Source organism: Tenrec ecaudatus, chromosome 2, assembly GCF_050624435.1.
Source record: "Tenrec ecaudatus isolate mTenEca1 chromosome 2, mTenEca1.hap1, whole genome shotgun sequence".
In the NCBI taxonomy this organism is placed as follows: domain Eukaryota; kingdom Metazoa; phylum Chordata; class Mammalia; order Afrosoricida; family Tenrecidae; genus Tenrec; species Tenrec ecaudatus.
Window position 1 is genome coordinate 142,970,675 of NC_134531.1, and position 23,713 is coordinate 142,994,387.

The following is a 23,713-nucleotide window of genomic DNA, read 5'->3' on the forward strand; positions in this document are numbered from 1 at the left end:
GGAACTAGAATCCTGATATCGATACTTTCTCACAATTTCTTTTCCTTGAAAATCGGAGAGGATAAAACTCCACAACAAAACAAGAATATCTGACCCAGGCAACACGTAACCAAAAAGGAGAAGTACCCACCACGCAAAATAGCTCTAAGGAAAAGAGGCAGGAGAAAGCCCAGGGTGGTGAGGGTCAGGGTGGTGAGGGGATCACCGAGGACAGTAATTGCCGGAACTCTGTGTCATGAGAAAGAGACAGAGAAGAAGCTCCAGCCCAAAGATCCTGGAGCGCGATATGGCAATGTCCTTGAAGTGTCACCTCGAACAGCTTCCTCAACCACAGATTCTATTCACCAAAACAAACAGACTCAAGTGGTGTGTCCCTGGCTGTAGGACACGTGGAGGGACAGCCCTGCTTTGCTACCCCGCTCCCACTCCTGCCAGCTCCCCGCCATCTCTTATAGAAAACTCCTAAGACAACACCAACCCCCCTTTGCTGATCATTGGGCACTAGGAAGGCACTTTATTTACGTTTGTTGAGTCAAGGTATGAATCTTGTGATTCTGTGGTTTCCCTTTCTTTAATCCCTTTGCCCGTGAAATGAGCCCATTCCAAACGCAAATGGTCAAGCCCATATACCACCTACTTCCTACTCTGTCCACCTAATTCCAGCCTCCCAGCTTGCCTATATCCTACCTAAGGTGGAATGGCCTCACCCCTGGGAAGACTCTCCTCATTCCTCCAATAAGCATATACTCATGTTACTCTTGGTTTCTTTTTCTATGAAGCCGTTTTATCTCCACTGGTTTGAATTAAAATGATCCATCACCATGCTTGACACTCCCTCAGAAAGGACCACACACTCATCCATGCAGTGCTAGCACCTGGTGCAGGACAGGACACACTCTAAACAGATAGTAAATCCAGATGAAATGTCTGCTCATGTTATACACCTTTCCATCCGTCGCTCATAAAAAAGGATCCCGGGACTGGCTGCCTTCTTTGGCCCCATGAGTTGATACTCCTTATTTTAGAAATTTCACTGACTCACTAAAATGTATCTGAAATCCCCGTTTCAATATTCACCATGCTCTTGTAGTCACTCACAAGTTGGGTCATGTAGAATGTGTGTTCCCAGCTGACATTGAACGAAGCTCGTCCCATATTTGTGAATTCAGTGTTCTCCCACAAACCACATTGGGAAGCAAGAGGACCTGTGCATTTGGAACATCTGGTTATGTCACTTTCTCCAAGAAGCTCTTCACTACTCTCTGATTTGCCCCCCCCCTAAATCTTGAGTAGTCCCCCTGCACAGGACATAACATTTGTATTTTGCATGTTTCTGTGATCAGATGTCTTCGCTGAGGCTGCTCATATGGTAGTTTCTCTCGGCCACTATTTGGGGCACACCCAGCATCACCGGACCCAGTTGTCAGAAAAAGTAGACACAGCATTTTTGACAAGAAAAGACAACAAAGTCGACTGACCTTGGACGTGTAGGTGTGACCATCAGAACCGCAGACCATGGTTGACTGGGCCATGGGGCAGGGCTTGCACTTAACCAGATTTGAAGTTCCAACCCAGTGTTTGTGGGCCACATTCCCCTTCTTTTGCCTAAGGGTGGTTAAAAAAAGGGGGTATAAATTAATTGAAACACCAGTTCCCACAAATCTTTCTGCCAGGTCTCTGGAATAAAAAAGATCAAAGACATAGATTAGAACCAGTTGTCACTGAATCAAGCCCAATTCATGGAGACCCCATGTGTCAGGGTAGAAGTTAGCTCCACATGTCAATGGTTAGCCTTTGTTTCGCAGCTAAGCACTTGTTTGTGCCACTCACTCATTCACTCCCTGCCATCGAGTTGATGCCAGCTTATAGCAATCCTATAGAACAGTTTAGAACTGCCCTGGGAATTTCCAAAAGCATAACTGTTTATGGGAACAGAAAAGTTCATCTTTCTCCCTTGCACCACTCATAGACCCCAAATAAATTACACAGAGGGTTGGTCAAATAGGTGGTGATTCCTAAAGGCGCTTTCTGTTCAGACTCATTCATGGAGGTGAGGATTTTGTTTCAGAGCCCTGAGTTCGATCCACCAGAGAGACCAAAGAAAATAATGTAGCTATTGAAATTACTATAAGGCGTTACTTATTGACATCGAAAGACATCATATCACATTGTTAAAGCTTTAGGTATCATGGTGTAATCAATGTCACTATGTGGTGCAGTAGTAGTGTATACAAAGTAGTGTATCCCAGACCCAGAGAGCAGCAGCTCAGAGTCTAGGACTCTTCCGGGGCTCAGGAGGTTCCGATGGGCAGCCGTCTGCATGCACGACACACGTATGACTCAGAGAGCAGTTCAGATAGGAAAGTATCTCCAAACACAACCGAGCGATTTTATCACTGCTGTAGCAAAAACTGTCTCTGGTTACATTTTAAAGCAATTTCAGTCCAGCTTCCAATTTGCCATTCGACAGAGGCTCTGAGGTGATGTCACTCTCAACTGCTAAGATAATCAGAATTCTACTCCTTCATTCCCGCTTGAGTCTCCCACCATTCTAACCTTTGTCATAATGATAAATGGCGCTATTTGGATGGCTTGTGTCCACAGAAGGAGCCCCATCAGAGGATCATAAACCACTGAAATAAAGGCCTGCAGTTGCTGCCACCCTTTTCTCCCTTAGCCAAAGCTGCTTTCCCAACAGACACATGCAGTGGCTGTCAGGGCCATAGGACTGAGTTCCAGGTGGAGGGCAGGTATCTCTTGGAAAGCTCATCAATCAGGTGATTATTGTGCCCCTGAGATGTTCCAAACTGATGGTAATGTTTGGGTTTGGAAATCAGAAACACACATTCAAATCTCAGCTCCACCGCTTCTTTTCTGTATGAACTCAGGCAGAATATCAAACCCTGTAATTCTGTTTCATCATTTATAAAATGAAAGAAAATAGCATCTACTTCTAGCAGATGTTATGAGAATTAAATGAGCCAATGTAAGTAAAGTTCCCAGTATAAATGAAACCAAACCTTTGCTGTGGAGTCAATTCTGACTCACCGTGATCGGATAGGACAGAGTAGAGCTGGGTTCTGGAGGCTGTAAATCTTTACAGAAACTGGCCGCCTCACCCTTCTCCTGAGGAGCAGCTGGTGGGTTGGAACCAGCAACCTTTTGGGTAGTGGCCTTGTACTTCTTGACCCACTGGGTCTCAGGGTTCCAGTCCTCAAGATGGAGCTTCGGGTTATCAGTAAAACTGATAACCATTATTAAAAATATTATATGCCCCAGTAGATGGTAATATAGAGGGTAAAATTATCATTACCATAGATAGATGCCTTCATCCGACATCACTACGCTTGAAAGAACATTTAACTCCCCAGAAGCACATCACTAGGCCACAAGTAGGAATATTTTTTGCACTGAATCTCCAACCTGGGAATAATGGTTTACCATTTGTGGTAACCTCCTCAGTGCCTTAGTGGATTATGTGTAGGGCTGCTAAACACAAGGTCAGCAGTTCAAAACCACCAGCTGCTCCTCGGGAGAAAGATGAGTTTACTCCTGTAAATAGTTACAGCCTCAGAAACCCACAAGAGGCATTTCACTCTGTCCCATAGGGTGTCTAGGAGACAGAACTGACTGGAAGGCTGTGAGTTTGGTTTGGCTTGGGACCCTCTTCCAAATGAAGAAGAGTGAGTAAGAGAGGGGGATGAATAAAGTCATTTTATTATTTTTCTACCTCACCCCTGCCCTAGCCATTTGTGGGAGGCATTGAGAGGAGAAAGGGGTGTTTTCTAACTGCCTAGTCTTCTAAAGGTGACATCAAAGAAGATCAGCATGTACCCACAACACAAGCCGTGAGGCCATTAGGAATCCAGACTGCATGGGCCATAGTAACAACGCTTCTCTTACCAAAGAACCAGAGTAGAAATGCCGAGATTGTTCTTTTTGATAACATTTAATCCAACCCACTCATTTTGCTGGTGAGGGGCCCAGGGAGGGAAAGAGTCTTGTCCAAATTCATGCGGATGGTGATGGGTCTGTCCATAATGACCTCCCCACAGCTGCAGCCGGAAGGCAGGGCTGGGGCGTTCCTCTCTAATCTCTCTCAGTCTCTTTCGGGGTACCTACTTGTCAATCAGAAGTGTTCTCTCGTCAAGGGTTCCCTGATTCCAAAACAGCAAACTACCTTGCCCTTACCTCTACTTCTGGGCGGAAAATATATCATTTGCGCTTAAAAATGACAGGGGCATTATCCTATTATCCTTTGAGAAACCTATCTTAATCTTTCAAGGTTTATTCTGGACCATCAACAAAGGGACGGCGAGGAGCGGGGCTCCATGCAGCGCATGCGCAGGCCGTCGGCACGGGGTTAAGCGTAGAGTACGTGATTCCTTCAGCGGAACACTGTCCATTTATCATCATTCACACAGCAGATGGTCTGACACCGGTAATGAATCAGCAAATGCAAGCAGACGTCCCGCCGTGTGGCAGCCCCTCTCCTGGGTCAGTCCCCAGCATGCATGCCCACAGCTGAGGCAATGCTTGTTATGAGTTCCCAGAAAGGGGCTATACATTCCAAAGAGTGGGCAGCTTTGCTAGAATGGATATAACCACACGCAATGATGCCTGAGAGGGAAGACACCCACGGGGAGCTTAGCTAAAGTCGCGGAAGGGAGGAATGAACACCGAGTCAATGACTTGGAGGGAGAGCTGGAATGAGCCATCAATCACCAGATAATGGCAAGTCATCTCTGTCTCTGGACCTGCACTTCACCATTAAATTAAGTTCACGAGGGAGAGTCAAAGAGGTGTAGCTGGCGGGTGCCATTGGTGCCTCGTGAATGGGCAGACGGCCCCTGCCCGATGGTGGCCTGCGCTCTATGTGCTGACCACTGGGACAGCGACACAGCAGACCATCGTGAAGCCACAAATGCCAGCACCAGAAAACTCCCAAACTCAGCTCCTCCAACAACTTGATCTTACCAATAAGGAGGTGGGGACAGGGATGGAAAGTGTCCCGCAGAATTTTACAGGAGTTACTTGGTAGAGAGATCCCTCTCCTGCTTCTCAGAGGGCTCATTTCCTATACATAGCAGATGGCATCCTAGGTAATCCTGTTCACAATTACGCACACGTTACTGTCTTCCCCGCCTTCTTACCTGCTCCAGGCAGGCAAAGGTTGCTGGTTTGAAATTAGAGACTTTGGCTAGAAGAGACACATTACATAATCCACTGCCCTGCACCAACCTGCAAGACCCCTGCCATGCAGAACAGGCAAGAAATCAGCAGATCATTGGCATTCCCCCTCTTTGTTCAACTGCTTACTCTCAATTGGTTTTTAAAAGCCTGCCAACATTCCCAGCTTTTATACTTTCGAAGCAGAGTTATGATTCTTCAATACCATCCTGATCACATAACTTCCCTCTTTAAAGCTCCATCTTCTCCCCACTCCTGGCCAGAACATTGAAATCAAAAGCACTGCCAATCGATTCTGATTCACAGAGACCCTATGTGACAAGGTGCAATTGACGCTTTGGGTTTCTAGGGCTGTAAATCTCCATGGGAGGAGAAAGTCTCCTCTCTTTCTACAGCGTGGCTGGTGGGTTCAAACTGCTAACCTTGCAATGAGCAGCCCACTGTGTGACCCACTACTCGACAAGGATTCTCGTCCATTCCTCTCAGGTATAGTGTAAACCTGGTTTAAGGATTAAACTGTCATAGTCTACCTTCACAAGTTCACTGCCTCCTCTACTCCCCTCCCTAATATGCCCACACTCACATACTCACTCCCTCACTCACAGGCTCATTCAGACCAGCTCACTCACTCACTCACTCTCAATTCTTCCCCAGAGGTCCATACGGAGCTTGTGTCTCTGCATCACTATGTGGATTTTTCTCTGCCCTAACACACCATTCCTACTGGCATTTCTCCATCCTACCTCCACTTTTCTCTGGCTAGTGAAATTCCAGTCTTTCTGCAGGGATCCTACCTGGTCTCCACTAACTAAGGCAAGTCTCTCCCCTGGGGCTTCTCACAGTTAGGACAGAGAGTGACCCAGCCCTTCCCTTGAGCTTAGGGAGAGTGAACTCATAGCCAGTGTCTGTGGCTAGGAGGTAGCAGGAGAGAGACTTCCAGAATACATTTTAAATTGATAAAATACATGTATAGATAAAAATTTCATATCAGTACCATTGGGTGAAACTCAAATAACCTATGTCTGAAATATTTTAATGATGGCATGGGGCATTAATGCTAAAATATAAGTCATAGAATTATTCACTTTTTCTTCCGGTTTTCAGAGGCCCCATTCCTCGTTACGCAACATGCTGTACGTCCTACCACGTCTGTGCACTGTAGGCAGAACTGCTTTACTTTACACATGACTAGCTGATGGAGTAATAAAGCAAATCCATAGCTGATGGAGTAATAAAGCAAATCCACGTCATAAGGAAGAGCAGCAGCACTCTGTGTTTTTTGCTTATGGGCCATGCTAACTGCCTAAATGCGAAACCCTCAGTTCCTTAGACGCAAAGCCACTCTGAGGGCAGATGCCACAAGCAGGCCCATTTATCAGAAGGAACAGCTGAGGCTTAATGCAAGCAGACCTGGTCATAGGACCTCCTGCTGGGCTTTTTCAGGGAGCCCCGGCAGTGTCGTGGTTGTATGTTGAGGTGCCAACCATGCTTTGTGGCCCCATAAAGAGTGAGTTAGCCCCATAAAGAGGCAGTTGGAGCTTGTCCCACAGGGCCACTATGAGTCCAAATCAACTCCACGGCAGTGAGTTTAGTTTGGGGTTTGTGTTCTCTCACTGGGGTTTTAAGATAAATTTGTCAGATCAGAAGAATAATTTAAAATAAAAAACACTCAAGAATGATCTGTTTTCCCCCCAGAAATATATGGGTTGTTTGTAGGCAGCCAGGATTACAGGTGTTTATTTTCATGTTAATATTAAACTGCACATTCAAAACCAGACCTGAATTTGTTTGAAAAATCAAAACTAATTGCTTCTAAAGTAGGGATGGAAGATACTCAGAGTTGACATGGTGGCTATTTTGAACCAAAGACAAAATAATGAATGTTAATTGAAATGAAAAACATGTTAACCATTGAAATAATCTGTCATGTAAAATGACGCTATAATTCCTCTGTTGTTAGGGTTATTTGAGTCATTATACTAAGTCATAAAATTACACAGGAAGAGCATAATGGCCTGTGTCATTTACAAAAGCTGCTTTGATGAAAGAGACAGGCTCCCACGTGAGCTATTCTCCATCCTGGTATACATGGGCTCACGAGTCTCATTCTTAGTCCAAATGAAGATGGTCCCAGACACCAGCTCCTCTCCAAAGGGGGTCCAATGAACCCACACACGCTAGCAGAGACCTGCGGAAAGAGTAGTCGGTCTCAGAGGGGAGCTTCTGTAGCACTCGGGGTCTTAAGTGCTCCTAGTCACTCATGATGGTACAAAAGATGTGCTGTTGAAATGTAAAAGAACAGATGTGCAATAGAGATAACAGCAGCTACACATTTACTGAGTACCTCTTAAACTGTTGTTGATACTATGACTACCACTACTAATGGCTAATATGTTTTGAGCTAGTACATCAACTGTCTCATTTATTTATGCCTTCCATCAGCCCCAACAGGATGATGTGGTAGAGGGACAGAAAGGGTCCACCCTCACTAGGCAAAGCCCAGGAATCAGGATGGAGGAATCTACTCATTCAAGTTGAGAGCCAACCCCTGGGAAGCCAAAGTAGTGATGCAGCGAGGTCCCATGTGCTCAGCCTGGGTGAGGAAGACAAGAGTTATATCAGCCATATCAGGATGGACAAAGAGGCCCTCAAGTAAAGAGTGGTTAGCCCATTGGTATGCTCCAAAGAACTCTCCAAGTGATTCGAAACACCTGTTAATCCCTACAGAAAGTAGATGTTTTCCAAGTGTTAGCGCAGAGTCAGGGTCACCCAAAAGATATGTGGCTGGCAGGGATGTAACTTAAAAATCATAGAGATCTTCTGGTGTGGACCTCTGGACTATCATTCATTCCAATTAGGGACACCATGACCCTTTCTTCATTTGAATTATATAATGGCCAAAGTGGAGGAGGAAACACCCACCCGCATAGATGAGAGCCCAGAGGAGAGTTTTTGAAAAACACGGTATGTACATATATAAGTGAATTGAAAAGTATTTAAAAGGACACACACTAACCACATACTATACCCTCAGAATACAGGACTGAGAGAGAAGAGAGGGAACTGCTACTATTTTGCTTAAATATCTTCCTGTCATTTGATTCTCTTACAACCATGTATTGCTGGCCTGTTTTTTAAAAAAATCATCTTAAAAGAAATGCATTTTCAGAATTCCAAAAAAAACTATACTTCCAGTCTCTGCCTGACTGCCTTTTCTGTTCTATAGCAGAGTTCAAAGACGAACAGTCTGTCCAGGCCAGTGAATTGAAGAAAGTTGGCCCCACGCAGAAAGGAGGGGGTCGGGGAAGAGGATATTCATCTAGATCAAAGCCCCCTGACCAGTCCTTTAAGGTTTCAGGGGAGACCAGGAAGTGAGATCAATCCTATCTGAACTAAATTTTCACATTCGTCTATTGTGAGGGTCTATGAAAGCAGAGGGACCTGGCTGGCAAAATGGTTTCCACTCTATGGCTACACTAAACACTGAGGTTCAAACACAGCCAGGGAGCCACAGAAGAAAGACCGGGAGCTCTACTTCTGAATGGGAACAGCCCGGACAACCCTTCAGAGAAGTGCTCCACTGTAACACACATGTAACACACTGTAACACACTGTAACATGCCGGGATCAGCATAAACTTAGCATTGGCTTGGTTTAAGCAAAGCTTTCAAAAGTGAAGGTATAGATACTGCAAACATGACTAACATCCGAGAGAGTTTTTCCTCTTTCAACCTCCTCAATACCTGCTATGTAGGAGAATCTGACAAGGAATTCAAGCATAATGCTGGCATTATATTAGCTGCATTTTCAATAACATGTTTTACATGTAATTATTATTATTATATATAATTATTATATTGAATGCCTCTTAATGACTAAATTTATTTGAGGAAGGGCATACTTTAACTTTTTTATTCTCATTCATGTCTTGAGGCACTACAGGCTTTCAAAGACTGCTGAATTGTCCTTAAAAATCTCTCTGTGGCGAGAAGCTACTCTACATTTACAAGTTGTCCTTGTTAGAAGCCTCAGGACTGTTTCCATCTCACATTGACCCGCAACCCTGCCAGACCTTCGCCACGCTCACCACTACTGAGATGCTGCTGCCCATTGTTATCACCACTATGTCAGTTCATCTCACTACGGTCTCCCTCTTTTATGCAGTCCTCTGCCAAGTGTAAGGTCCTGAAGCAGGTATTGGTCTCTTCTCATAACGTGTCCCAAATCCTTGAGTGAAGGGGCATTGTGGCTGTACTTCTTCCAAGACAGATTTCCTTGTTCTTGTGGCAACCCATGGTGTATTTCATTCTCCCCCAATGCAGTTCTTCCTTATATCCATTGTCCAGCTTCCCCATGCCTATGAGGCTACTGTAAACACAATAGGCTGGGGCAGGAGCATCTGCTTCCTCAAAGTGACCCCTTTGCTTTTTTAAAACCACTTCAGAAGTATTTTGAAGCCGATTTGATCAATGCTGTATCATTTGATTCCCTGACTGCTGCTCTCCTGCCTGGGCAGTGATTGTGGATCAAAGTGAAATGAAGAATTGAAAGTGAAGTGAAAGGAAGCAATGTCAATCTTTCTGTTTATCCTGATGTTGCTTCTAAGTTCAATTATAATTTCTATAATCTTTATTTTGATGAGCAGTTCAATAGCCGTAGGCTTTGATCTTCATTCCTAAGGGCATCCTTGCTTATAATAAACAAGGTTGTTGATTACAAGGATCCACATATAACCCCCTCCCTGGGAGATGGACCACAGAAAAGTGGGTGAAGGGAGACATAGGACAGTGTAAGACATGACAAAATGATAACAATTGATAAATTATCAAAGTTCATCAGGGTGTGAGGGAGTGGGAGGGAAGAAACCAATAAGCTGATACCAAGGACTCAAGTAGAAAGCAAATGCTTTGAGAACGATGATGGCAACAAATGTACAAATGTGCTTGACACGATGGATGGATGGATTGTGATAAGAGTTTTATGAGCCCCCATAAAATGATTAAAAAATAAACTAAAAGTAAATAAATAAACAAGGTTGTGTCATATACATACTGTAGGTTAATAAGTCTTCCTCCAGTCCTGATGTCCTATTCTTCATAGAGTGCAGCTTGGTGAGTTATTTGCTCACCATACAGACTGAATAAATATGGCTACAGGAGACAGCCTTGGCATACCCCTTGGCCTTGTTCTGTGCAAAAGACTGCCTGGTGGTATATGTACAGGTTTCACATGAGGCCAACTGAATGTCCTGCAATTATCAATTTTTACATTATTATCCACAATTTGTTATGATCCACATTGTTGAATACCTATGAATAGTCAATCAAACACAGGTAATCTCTGATCTCTGCGTTCAGGCAAGATTCATCTGCCACCAGCAGTTATATTCCTTGTTTCATGTCCTCTTCTGAGTCTGGCTTGACGTTCTGCCAGCTGCCTATTGAAATTTATCAAGCATGCAATCTTCAGCAAAAACAATTACTTGCATGTGATTTGAATGATATCATTTGATCATCTCCACATTCTGTGGGATCACTCTTCTTTGGAATGAGAGTAGGGATGGATCTTTTACATTCACTCGTCCATGTAGCTGCTTTCCAAATTTCTGGGCATGTGCAAATGAGTTCTTGTACTATTGCATTCATCTGCTGAAACATCTTCATTGGGGTTCTATCAATTCCTGGAGTCTGATTTTCTGCCCGTGCCTTGGGCGCATGCTGGACTTCTTCCTTCTCTGCCATCCGCTCTTGATTATATGCTCTCTTCTGGAATGGTTGACTGTCAACCCATTATTTTTGGTGCCATGAATGCATATCCTTCCCGTCTTCTCAGATGCTTCCTGCATCACTCAAATCTTCTGCCAATAAAGAGCTTGAACTTTTTCCTTTAGTATAGCTAACTCAAGAAATGCTAGAGCGTGTCTTCCCTTTTGGACTTTCTAACTTGAGATCTCTGCACAGTTCATCATGATACTTGACTCGATTTCTTTTGAGCCGCCCTTTCAAGTCTTACTTCCAATTCTTTTCCATCCTCATTTCTCCCATTCATTTAGTTACTCTATGCTCAAGAGCACGTTTCTAACATACAGTTTGATCTTTTGTTTCTTTCCTATCTTTTTAATGACCGTTGTTTTCTTCATAACGTCCGTGATGCCATCCCCACAAGTCGGATTGTTTGTCATCCACGTACAACACATATACCATCTCTTCTTGAGATGTTCTCAATTCAGGTGCAACATACTCAAGGTTGTAGTTTGGCTTTTGTGGACTTCATTCGATTTTCCTCAGCTTTAACTTGAACCTGCATATAAGCAATTGAAAGGCTGTTCCGCAGCTTGCCCTTGGCCTTATATTAATAGGTATAGAACTTCTCCATCATCTTTTTCCATATATGTTGTCAATTTGATTCTTGTGTGTTCCATTTGATAAGGTTCATGTGTGTGTGTGTGTTGTCATCATTTATGCTGTTGAAATGGTATTTCGAACGAATAATTTATTTTGCAAAATTCTACCATGCAATCCCCAGTAGCATGTCTATTTCCAAGGGTTATTTTCCTACTTCCGATCCTCTATTCTCTCCAACTTTTACATTCAATGCGCTTGATTGCACTTTTTGATAAATTTCAGATCACAGAAGTTGGTAAAAACTTCCAATTTTCATCATTAATCTCAAAACTCACTGCCATCCAAACAATACAATGGATTTCCAAGACTACAGCTCTGTACGGGAGTAAAAAGCCTAGTTTTCCCCCCAGAGAGACTGGTGATTTCTGCCTGTTGATTTTGCTGCTAACAGCCAGCTTATGACCACCTCATCAGAAAACTCCTACTGCACTCCCCCTCATGGCTGGTGAGGAAATGCGAACGGCAGTTGTGTTCCCTGGTCTTCCTTGTAGGAGTAACTGATTATCTTATCACTGAGTGTTTTACTTCAGAGTGGATCTTGAAATGTCCTTTTTGACAAGAAATGTGATGCCAGTCTCTTCCATTTGCCCTCTCTGGCCTAGCGGCTGTCTAGTCAATTTCAGTTCACTAAGGCCTAGAATTTCAATCGTTCAGCGTTCAAGTTCATTTCAATATTCCGGAAACAATTTGTGTGGACAATTTGAATAAAACGTAAAGTGAGGAAGTAACTTGCTAGATCACAAAATCAGACCTCTGGTGTTTTCCCACAAAGTTCTGGAAATTCCCTGAACCAAGGTTTCCTTAGATTTGAAACCAAATGCATATGAGAGGGCTTCAAAGGTTGGGAAGCAAAAGTAAGAGGTAATGGGATTTTCCACAAATGTATGCATGTGCCCTGGAATCTTAGTCATGCCCACTTCTAGTCCTAAAGACACCTTGCCCACCATTTCCTGATCAGAGCCTGGTGATTAGCAGGCTGATGTGATCATGCAAACTCCGGTAACTGGTGGGAGCCAGCCTCTGCAGTCACCTCTCATCACCTGAGTGATAGTGGGGGGCAGGGGACACTGAGGGGCTCTGTGTGGAACAGGCAGTGGCATTTTCAGTCACCTCATTAAGCAAACACAGCCATTGGGGTCTCCACGCAAAGCTGTCTTTTTCACCCATACTCATACAGACCCCACTGGAGTTCTGCTTCGTGAATGAAAAGTGCCAAGCCACAAGTGTAATAGCATGCTATTAGGGAAATGTAAATGAACAGCCAACATCCCTTATTTCCTTAGGATAATACATAGTGGTGGACTCTCTTTTAAAAGTCCATGGCTTCCTAACAAGGAGTTGCTTTCCCCCTGACCTTCGGCACTCATCTTCGATTTGGTGTTTGCTGCTATTTTCTGTGCACTGACCCAATAAAAAGAGTTCTTTCTCTCGCCTGGAGATCTTAGAGGAAATCCTTAGCAATGGACACACTAATTGGAAGAAAAATCAAATAGTAATAAAGCAAGCCCAAGGCAGAGAATTTAATGTGGGATCCCCGTCCTGAGCATTCATAACCCGGCCTCTTCTCAGGAGGTGTCAGGAGGAGCTGAAGGTTTTGCTCACAAAGCTCCTGGCGAATGGTTTGTAAGTTCAGGTGTGCCCATGAGAGTGCAATACCAACACCCATTCTCAAGCTGTCATCTTGGGAAGTATTTGCACAAGTGCCTTGGGCACAATTCATGATTGTGGATGCCTGCGACAAAAACTACCCACAATAGTTTCCCAGTCACCAGAAGCAAAGCAACCCATTCTGGGAGGGTTGCATTTGATCTGACTTCGGAAGGGCAAGCCAGCAGCATGAAGTGGAAGGGGGTTGACTGCATCCGGGATTTGGGTGATTTTAGGATAGGGCAGCAATAGATGGGAAGCTTATAGAAGCATAGTGTCAGAGGGGATAATATGAACATTGTTATCCACAAATGAAGCACACTGTCATTCACCAAAGGCATTGCAGAGGGCAGATACAACCACACCAGCTTCATAACTTTCCCCTGCTCCAAGCGAAAAGCGAAAAGACACAGTCCTGTGAAAGCTCCTTCTTGCCTCTATGGTCCTTCCTTGGAAGGTGCTTTCTGGATGATGGCCAAGCACCAAGTCCCTCTGTTTTCTCCAATGTGTATCGTCTTCCAGGAGCCCCCCACCCTTTCTCAATGGATATAAGAGAGAGTTTTTTAATAAAGGGTAAGGGTACTTTAAGAAAGCATCCCTACCCAGTGCTGTCCAACCCCTAAGTTGAACATTAGCCCATATGTCTGACACCAATCTACAAAATCCTCCTCAATCTCACAAAACACACGCAATGATGCTGACTGCAGTAAGCATCTCAGCGCTGGCAAGCATCTCCACATGGCTGCTCCAGCACCCAGGGCTGCATATGGGTAGGTTCATGTGGCTTCTCCTCAGGGATGTCTTGCAGGAAGTGAGTCTTGTCAGCTGAAGCAGGAAACTGACTAAGGCAGCTGCACCTTGTTCCAACCATCAGAAAGCTAGAGACCTGAGAACTAGAAAAGTGAGGTTTACCAAGCCATTTATCTCTCTGCCCTTCAATTAATCCCACGTGTTTATTGACTAGGCTGGCACAATAAGCCTGAACTAGCTCACCACCCCTATCTGATAAATAGCCACAGTACTGCCTCTGGGCATAGGCATCCTGTCTCCCCAGCTCTTTGTCCATGGACTTCGGTTTTTTATCCATTAGCTGTCATTGCCCACATACCTAGTCAACCTCTTGACATGATTCTCAAGAGAGTCATGTGACAGTGACAACCCATGCGTTCCAGTGAACTAATAGCCTGAACCAATGTCAGGGCTCAACAGAAAGAAGCTGAAGCCGCCGCTGGGAGATGAGTGAACGCTGACCAAAGACAAAGGGCATTCCTTCCTCTGAGGTTGGTGTGCTGTTGGTGGTGGTGTTAGGTGCAGTCCAGTTGGTTCTGACTCACAGCCACTCTATGTACAACAGAACAAACACCATCCTGGGACTTGTTCTTATGCTTGAACTTATTGTCACAGGGTCGATCCATCTTCTCACAGCTTCTCCTTTTCTCTTTGTCCCTTCACTTTGGCAAGCAGGACGTCCTTCTTCGGGGACTAATCTTTCCTGAAAACCCATCCAAATGTGTGAGATGAAGCCTAGTCATTCTTGCCTCTAAGGAGCACTCTGGCTATATGTCTTCCAAGACAGGTCTGTTTGTCCTCTTGTCGGTCCATGGTACTTCAGTAGTCATTGCTGACCCCATAGTTCAAATCATCGATTTTTCTTTAGTCTTCCTCATTCAATGTTCAACTTTCACATGCATAGGAGGTGCGTGAAAATACTATGACTTGGGTCAGGTGCACCTTAGTCCTCAAAGCAACATACTTGCTTTTCAACACTTTAAAGAGTTCATGTGCAGCAGATCGACCCAATGCCATGTGCCGTTTGTTCCCTTGATTGTTGCTTCCACTGCACTGAGTGTGGATCCAAGCAAGACAAAATCCTTTACAGACTTCCATCTTTGCTCTGTTTATCATGATGCTACCTATTGTCTATTTATCATGCTACCAGAGGTGATATGAGGGGAGGCTAGGCCAACTATTGGAAGCAAATTTGATAGAAGACTATGATTTATTTAAGAATGTTTTAGAGGTGGCAGGCTGCTCCCAATTTTTTAATACTATGATCTACTGTGCACTGAGCAGCTTTAATATGCCTCTTCATGTGCATCTCTATTTAATTCCACCATATGTATTTCCCAAAATGGAGCCATGGAGTCAATAAGACCAAAATTTCTCACAAGAAATATCACACCCGTATGTTCTCACCCACAGACTCTGGGAAGGAACGTGACCTAATACTCCAGCCCTCAGTTCTGCTGAGTTCAATCAGGGATTGCTTTGAGTGTTGGTTTGACATGAAGTGCTTAGCCACATCACCAAAGGATCATAAATAATCAAGAGGGTCATAAAGACGAGGGGGCGGTGGGAGAGAGAACCAACTTTCACCTATAACAGACTCAAAAAGTGACACAAGGAGGAACTCTTAAAATTGGAGGAAGGCAGTTCTGTAGGAAACCAAATGCTTCCCCAGAATGTCTCAGTAATCTTTCATGTGTATTGGGGGCACACTCCTGGCAGCTAGCACCTGTGAGCGTAAGCATTGTCCTGAGCATTATGTGGCTCATTGCTGAGGCTCTGCAGGCCTTCCCTCCACCCACCCACCCCTAGTACAAGGAAGAGGAGCCCAGAAGATGCTGGCTGCTGCCTTCCTTGGGCTTCCTCCTGGCTGAGTGGACTTTGTACATCCACACCACCCATGTCTAATCTCATTCTGAAGGGCATAAGGGTGTATTCCGAGCTGGAGGGGCAGAGGAGTGAGGCTTCAGAGCGAAGCCATGTCCATACACCTCCCAAGTGAAGAGTGGGAGATTAATCCAATTATGGGGGAGCTCCTGGGGGACCAGTGGAAGATCTTCCTGAGAGGGACCCCAGCAGCGTGGGTGCCCACATGTGTACCACTACTTCTTCTTTTTTCTCTTCAATGACGGTTCAAAGACCTTTGTGCCACATTCTGAAGAAAAGAGATGCCCTGCTCTGAGGAACTTATTGGATCTAAGGGACAGATGTGGCCCTGATCCCCATCAAGGTCAAACCAGTGACACACAGACATCTGACTTTTAGGGGTGGCTTGTCAGGTAGCCCAGGGACAGGGTGGGGGAAAGGCAAGGTCCTGAAGACATAATCACTGGGTGAGTTGAGGGGCCACACCTGGGGCCATCTCTCTGGAAGAGGACCACATTCACATCCTGCTGACAATCACCATTGCTTCCCTGTGGGGTTTCACTGAGGCCTGGTTCCGATTTTCTCTGTGATCAGGAATGCAATTGGCTCTATGCAGAAAATAAAGGAGGGAGAGATGCATTTCCTGCGCCCGTGGCATTCACAGCACTGGCCCTCACTCAGATCGTCACAATATAAACTCTCTGATCTGTCAGAACCCTTGATTAGGGACAGATGCCCAGCCCTCTAGCCCTGGTTTCTCTCTTGATTTAACTAGCTCATTCACCCATTAAACATATCCCCAAACCTATGATGTCTGGGACACCAAGCCGAGACCAAGGCACCAGGAACACAAAGGTAAACTAGTTGAGGCTTAGATTCTATAAGGAATCTGGTCATTACAGTTAAGTGGAATGAGCGAATGACTGCGGGGGGGGGCGGTCTGGGGGGTGGACCCTGTCCAGAGAGAATCCAGTGAGCACAATGAACATCATCCAGAGCATTCCAAACAGCGCTGCTTCTTGCACACGCATAGCTGATCAAATCATTACCCCCACCTGCAAATTGATCTTTGATACCGACATTTATTGAGTACTAGGTTTAACCCTTTCCTTAAAATAATGCCATGACCCTGGTTCTCAAGTAGTTATCCTGAAGTAAGACCATGGAGATTCAGTGGAGCTACATGGCTTGGGGATTGAGTGACTCTGACATGGAAGATGGGCTCTGGGATAACACTGTCTTGGTTCCCCGTCTCTGCATTTGAACACTGTCTACTCTTGAGCAAATCACAATAGGCCTAAGCCATAGCATTCTTATTTGCTTTGAAGCTCATGACCCTGTAGGACAAGGTAGAACTGTCCCTGTGACTATCAACACAATTGTTGACCTGAGTAGAAAACCCTGTGTTTCGCCTGTGGAGGTAGTGGCTGGTGGTTTCGAACTGCTGACCTTGGGGCTACCAGCCCAATGCATAACCACTGTGCCACCAAGGCTCCTCTTAAAACCAAACCAAATCAAGTTCATTGTCATCGAGTACATGCCGACTCATAGTGCCCTTACAGGACAGGGTAGAACTGTGAGTTTCCAAGACTCTAAGTGTTTTGGGGACCAGAACGCCTCATCCTTCTCCCAAGGAGGAGCTGGAGGTTTCTAAATGCCGACCACATGGATGAAGCTCAGTTTGTAATCAGTAGTAAATGTCGCACCTTCTCTCCTCTCCCCTCATCTCCTGAACCCCTATCTGCAGCAGGAAGTTCTTTCTTGGCTCTCCAGCTCTCTTCCACAAGATCTCCCACTCCTCGCTTAGGTTACACACTGTGTCCCTAATCGCTTCTTGAAGTTACAGCCCGGAGAGGTCAATGGCTCTTTGCCTGACCCTCCACCTTTAGATTCTTCTAGTGCCTGTCACATAGCATAGATTCTGACTGACAGAATTGGACTTAAGGAAATTTCACTTATTCTGAGCCATATTATTCTGTCACTTTCCTGCTGGCAGCCACACAATAGGTCCCACTGCACCTCACCTGAGACCCAAAAACTCTCCCCGTGGTCTTTAAGACTGTAGAATCTGGCTCCTCAGCCCTTTCTGTCTGACCACAGCCACATCCTCCTCGGGCACTGCATTCTCACAGCGCAGGCCTCCTTCCTCTCACGTCTGCTCGGACACCAGCGCCTATGCCTCGTCCCCAACTGCGGTCTCTGCAAAGGCTCTTCCCTCTGCCGAAGACACGTTTCCCCACCCTGCCAAGGTGATGCTTCACCTCCCCAAGAGGTCTCACCTCTCAGCCAACCTACAGTCAACCTCCAACGGCACCCTACTCTTACCCTATTTAACGCGTATCACAGTTTATTAGATACTACATTAGATCATTTCAAACTCAGAGACTTTATTTGCACACGGATAGACTCTCTATTCCCCACAGAAATCCAAACACACAGCAATGGGTCTGGCAAATGGAAGAGCTCCACAAACATTTGTCTAAAAGAAATGATCAAACTCCAAGTTAGTGAAATAGGAATTCGTGATCTTTTTGTCGCCATCACCAGTGCAGTTCCTTAGCAGTAGTTCTGCCAAAGTTGTGACATGACAAGCTCATCACCATCATCATGTACATCCTCCCCTAGTATCTGTCAAAGTTCCTAAGACGATCAGGAGGGAGCCCACCGGCCTTGGCCTGTCTGGGGCATTCCGCATAGCCGTGGTCTGGTCAGTGGCCTCCTAAGCCCGTGAGAGTTGGACCAGGAATAAAGAAGACCTGAAGAATTAGAATTGTGCTTCTCTCCGTTACGTAACAGTCAGCTGGACTTCAGTTCAGCTGGAAGCATGCCAAACCAGCACCCGCAGCTGCGGAAGAATCATGGCTCTGGCAGGCTGGGAAATGGGCCGCCCATTACTCAGTAATAGAGCAGCATCCGGTTCAATGTGTGTCCATGAAAAAGATCATTTAAGAGAGCATCTTGGAAAGGTACCAAGGTTCCCCAAACTAATTAACTTTCATTTCTCCCATCCCTCTGTGCATGGAAGGCCTTGCCCTCTGCCCATACCCTCCATGAGGAACATTAAAGACAGGACATTAACTTGAGAACATTCTATTTAAAGCAAACGCATTTCCAAAGATCGCTTTGGATGCCCATCTAAATCATCCTGAGTTCTTTTCTGGCCCCGAACCTACATGGGCAGTGCCCCAGATGGGCCCTACTACGGTGGCTGATAGCCATAAAGAATGTCTTTCATGGTTCACTGGTCGAAATAATCGGATATAAAATGTCTAATCTGAAAACCCATGAGTTGTGATCTTGATGAATTTCAGCAAAGCAGCAAGCTGGTAACAGTAGATTTATTAAAAACAAAGGCGAAAAGAGGTCTTAAACAAATTAAAGCAGCAGCTAAAGCGTGAACATGTAAGCTGATAACACTTGTGCAAGAAAGCAGATGCTTTTTGTGAGACAACCAGTGATGCCTTGGTCCACCTGGACACACCACCAAGGGGCCTGCAGGACATGGGTGGGGGGTGGGGGAGTGTCAGTCCCTCCCACTCACACCAGCTACCTGCAGATGATCATAATTAGCTAATTGCAGGAGCCTTGATATGATCTATTTCTGACTGTTTAAGAGGAGATGTATCTATTTGGTTTATCTGGAGAAACAGAACCAAGAGATGATAGGTAGATGATAAGGATGATGATAGATAGAGAGATAGATCGATCGATAATTGATAAATAGACACATCTGATTGTGAAATCTTCAGCGCAGAATCAGCGCTGCTGGAGCTGGGGCTCAGGCAAGAGTTGACATACTGCAGCCTTGAGACTGAATTTCTCTTCCCGGAAGCCTCAGATTCTTTTGCTAGTAAGGCCTTCTTCCAGCTGATTGGATGAAAAATTATCCCATTATTGAGGATAATCTCTTTACATAGAGCCAGCTGATTATAGATGTCAACCACATGTGCAAAATACCTTCACAGCAACACCTAGATTCGTGTTTGAGTAAATAACTAGGAGCTACAGCCTAGCCAAGTTGACAAATAAAACCAACCACCACAGATTTGCTAATACAGTGATTCACACCTGTGTGCTATCTACATCAAGACCCATTTGCTGGAGGAAATTACACCTAGTCATTATCTATTATGAAATGGGCACCTCCACCTCCACCTCGTCTTTCGAATCCACTTAAAACTGATACATGAAATATGCCGATCTGTAAACTCCTTAATATGCACAGACACCGATAACTACAGCAGCTGCGGCCCCAGCATATCTGGCAGAAAGAGTGCAGTGCTCTGAATGCTTTCTAACGGAGATGAGGGAGGAAACGAGAGGGCGGCCTTAATCAGTCCCCGGCCTGGTAAACAGCCATTCCCACCTCCACAGCCGCTCAGCATATTAGCACCTTTGCAACTGGGCACATGTAGACTCTGGGAATTCAACCAGAAAAAAGTCTCAATTTCCTACTGATGAACTACATGGCTCAAAAAAAAAGATGAAATGATTAGACATTGCTTTAGGACCAATTGACCATATGAATTGCCCTCTCTGCTAGGGGGCTTCTGCAGCTGTACAGTCTGGGAGCAAGGAGGTAGTAAAGAGAGGGCTCTGGGAAGGCAGAGGCTCTGGTCCTTGAGGGGCATACCCAGAAACCTCCCAGGCACAGTTTCTAACGCCAACCTTTTGGGCAGAGACCATTACACCTCCGGAGAGTCCTCATGAGGTCACACATCCCTGTACGTTTACAACCAACTTTGGACAAGAATGAGAGCTTAGATTCTGAGCACTAGGTTTTTGGAGAGCAATGAATGACAGTGAAAGGCTTAAATCCCTTTTGACCAATCTATACAGATTCCACCTCCAGGAAGTTCATTTTGGCCATTAAGAAGGCACTTGAACAGCTTTGCTGCCATGCAGACCATGTTGGAAAGTGGAGCACTATCACTGCCTTGGCCAGTCAGGGAGGGGCAGGCTAAGTGCAAAGGTGAGTCCTTGATGGGGTCTCAGGTACCAGAGTCCACATGGTCAAAGTGCTATTCCAACGGCTTTGGTCTGAGGGCCCTGAAAAAATAAAATCTTGTAAGCTTCACTTTCTATATTAGTGCATGTATCCCAATCATGATCCCTTTCCTGCCTGCAACTGTGATGGATTGACCTGCTGCTAATCCTGCTTTTGAGACAGTTTCACGTACCTCCTATTTAAGTGGCCACGTTTCTGTAAATTCTTACGTGCCATTATGGCCTGGTAATGATGGTCTCCTTCGTCTGGAAGATGTGTCTTTGTCTTTCTTTTGTCTTTGTCCTCCTTAAGACAGAGTAAGTGGTGTTTGAATTTGGGGTCTCTTTTCTCCCCTCATACCCATAGCAACTCTATAGGATGAGGTAGAACTGTCCCTCTGAGTTTCTGAGACTGTAACTTATTTACAGAAGTAGAAAGCCCCACATTTCTCCTGCAGAGCATCTGGTGGTGTCGAACTGGTGACCTTGTGGATTACAGCCCAACATATAACCACTGCTCTACTGAGGCAGGTATGAGTCAGCATGGATTCAATGGCAGTGAGTGTTTAGTTGTTTTTGTTTGGTTTTCCTCCCCTAGAACAGACATAATACTACTTAGGCTTTGGCTATGACATTGACATGGGTGGGATAGTTAAAATCCCCAAAATGAGAAAACTGAAGCAGGGAAAGATATGTATCTTGTAATTTTACTGGCAGTCCCAGTCTTATTTTTGTTATTTTCCAATGCATCTGGAAAACTAGCCCAGGGAATTTGCCTTTCAATATAAGATCTGCCTCTCTCTCAGTCTTCCACTCTAAGAAACTAAAAACCTGCACACAATTGCTCATACCTCCAGTACAATTTCTCTTTACTTTCTGCAGCTCTGGTCAGCAGGATTAGTTCATCAATACCCTCAGGCTGGAGAGGAAAACGGAGGAACAGTGAAGTCAAGTGCTTGCTTGTTTGAGTATAGAAATCGTGATCAGTAAAGGCCCAAATAGCAGCTGGGTCCTCAGCCTTGGCAGAGACGCACTGTAGTTCTGTTTGTTTGGGGGTGGGGGTAGAAGAAGGTAATTAAATGTCTTTCAGTGGCATGTGGTTTTGAATTAGTGCTTGTGGAAAAACCACAGGAGGAAAAAAAGCAAACCCAGAATTATTGCTTTTGACACAGAAAGGAGGAAACAGGTTCAACCTCAAAACCCAGACCAATTCCTCTATAAGAACAAGGCTTTTGGAGAGAACTCTCCAGATATTTGTGGACAAGGAACACGTTGGTTGGCAGCTTTAGAATTGCTGTTGTTGTTGCTAGGTGCCACTGAGTCAGCTTCCACCCATAACGACACTCTGTCTGACAGAATGGAACAATGTATGATCCTGCTCCATCCTCGCACGTGTTCCTATGCTCGAGCCTATTGATGGAGCCATTTTGTCAATCCATCCTCTAGAGTGCCTTCCTTCTTTTCAGTAATGGAGGGGGGGGTGCAGTCAGCCCATAAGAGCTCACACCCACGAGTCCCCAGCAACAGGGGAAGTAATGTTGCCTAGGCAAAGAGCAGGGAATTGGAGACACGGAAACCTGCATAACGGTTCCAAATCTGCCTACTATTGGCCCTGGGTCCTCAGGAAAGTTATCTGTGGAACCCGAACAAGCCCCTCTTTGGACTGGGGATTGTAAATCAGACCTACCAGACTGTAAGGAGAGCCCACAAGACCATTTAACGCTTCACGCATCACTTTTCCTCTCATTTTGGTCAGTTCAAGGATTTACAAAACAACAGACATGGGTGATGCTTTTACCTTTACAAAAGTCATAGACCAAGAAGAGAACAAATCCCAAACTCAGCCAAATTAATTCCATAATCAGTTTGCACAATAGCAGCAAGCTCACAACAGGCATTTGCACAATTCACCCGGAGCCTACAAATTAAAGTGGTCATACATTGGGCTGTGATCCGAAAGGTTGGCAGTTTGATACCACTGGCCGCTCTAAGGGAGACAGACGGGGCTTTCCACTCCTGCAAACATGTGCAGTCTCATCAACTCAAAGGGCATTCACTTTGGGTAAGCATTGACTCCAGGACGAAGCGTTTGAGAGTGAGGTTAGTGATGAGATGTAAGCTACACGGATATAAAAGTGTAGTCATGAGTGTGGGCACAACCATATTTGGTCATTGGCAAATACGTGAGCAGGTGAAGCTACTCACCCAAAAGCTGGCAGTTCGAATCCCCCAGTCGTCATGCAGGAGAAAGTTGAACAAATCTGCTTCTCAAAGAGTCACAGACTTGAAAATCCTGTGGGGCAGCTCTTGCCTGTTTTTCAATCACTCTGCGTTGGAATTGGCTCAATAATTGCGGGGGGGGGGTAGTGGGCGCATGGGTGGTGAGTTGTGAAATATCAGAAAGCCATCTGGGCACTTAGGAATTATCCACCTTCACGTTGCCACGTCTTCCAAACGGCAACGAATATGTGGATGTATAATCAGCTGGTTCAAAGCCCTGTAGCGAGAGGCAGTGCTTTGTTGTAAAACAAAACTGAGATGAAATAACCGTCATCCTTTCAAATTTCCTCTGAGAGTTTGGTATTTGAGGCACATTCTGTGATGTACTTCTCTCTGACCTCAAACACTTTGATTCTTTTTTTCAAGTTCACATAAAAGACAGACAGCTCTCAGATTGGTCTACTGCACGGAGCGCCTTGACTGGATCTCAATTCTTCTCTGGTGCAGAGAACTAGTTGTTATTCCATATAGTTGGGGAGCCGAGATAAAGGACCATTACATCAGAAAGGCCTAGCCCACTGGGAAGCCAGACTGTCGGTTCCTTATTTAAAAAC

General features: G+C 45.1%; 1 protein-coding gene across 1 annotated transcript in view; it reads right to left on the reverse strand.

Annotated features, from left to right (window-relative positions):
• Positions 1-23,713, reverse strand: part of SPOCK1 (SPARC (osteonectin), cwcv and kazal like domains proteoglycan 1) — a 664,044-nt gene that overhangs the window by 206,619 nt on the left and 433,712 nt on the right. Inside the window, 1 exon segment of the mRNA XM_075542692.1 lies at positions 1,479-1,605. Within this exon segment, the coding sequence (XP_075398807.1) occupies positions 1,479-1,605 (127 nt within the window).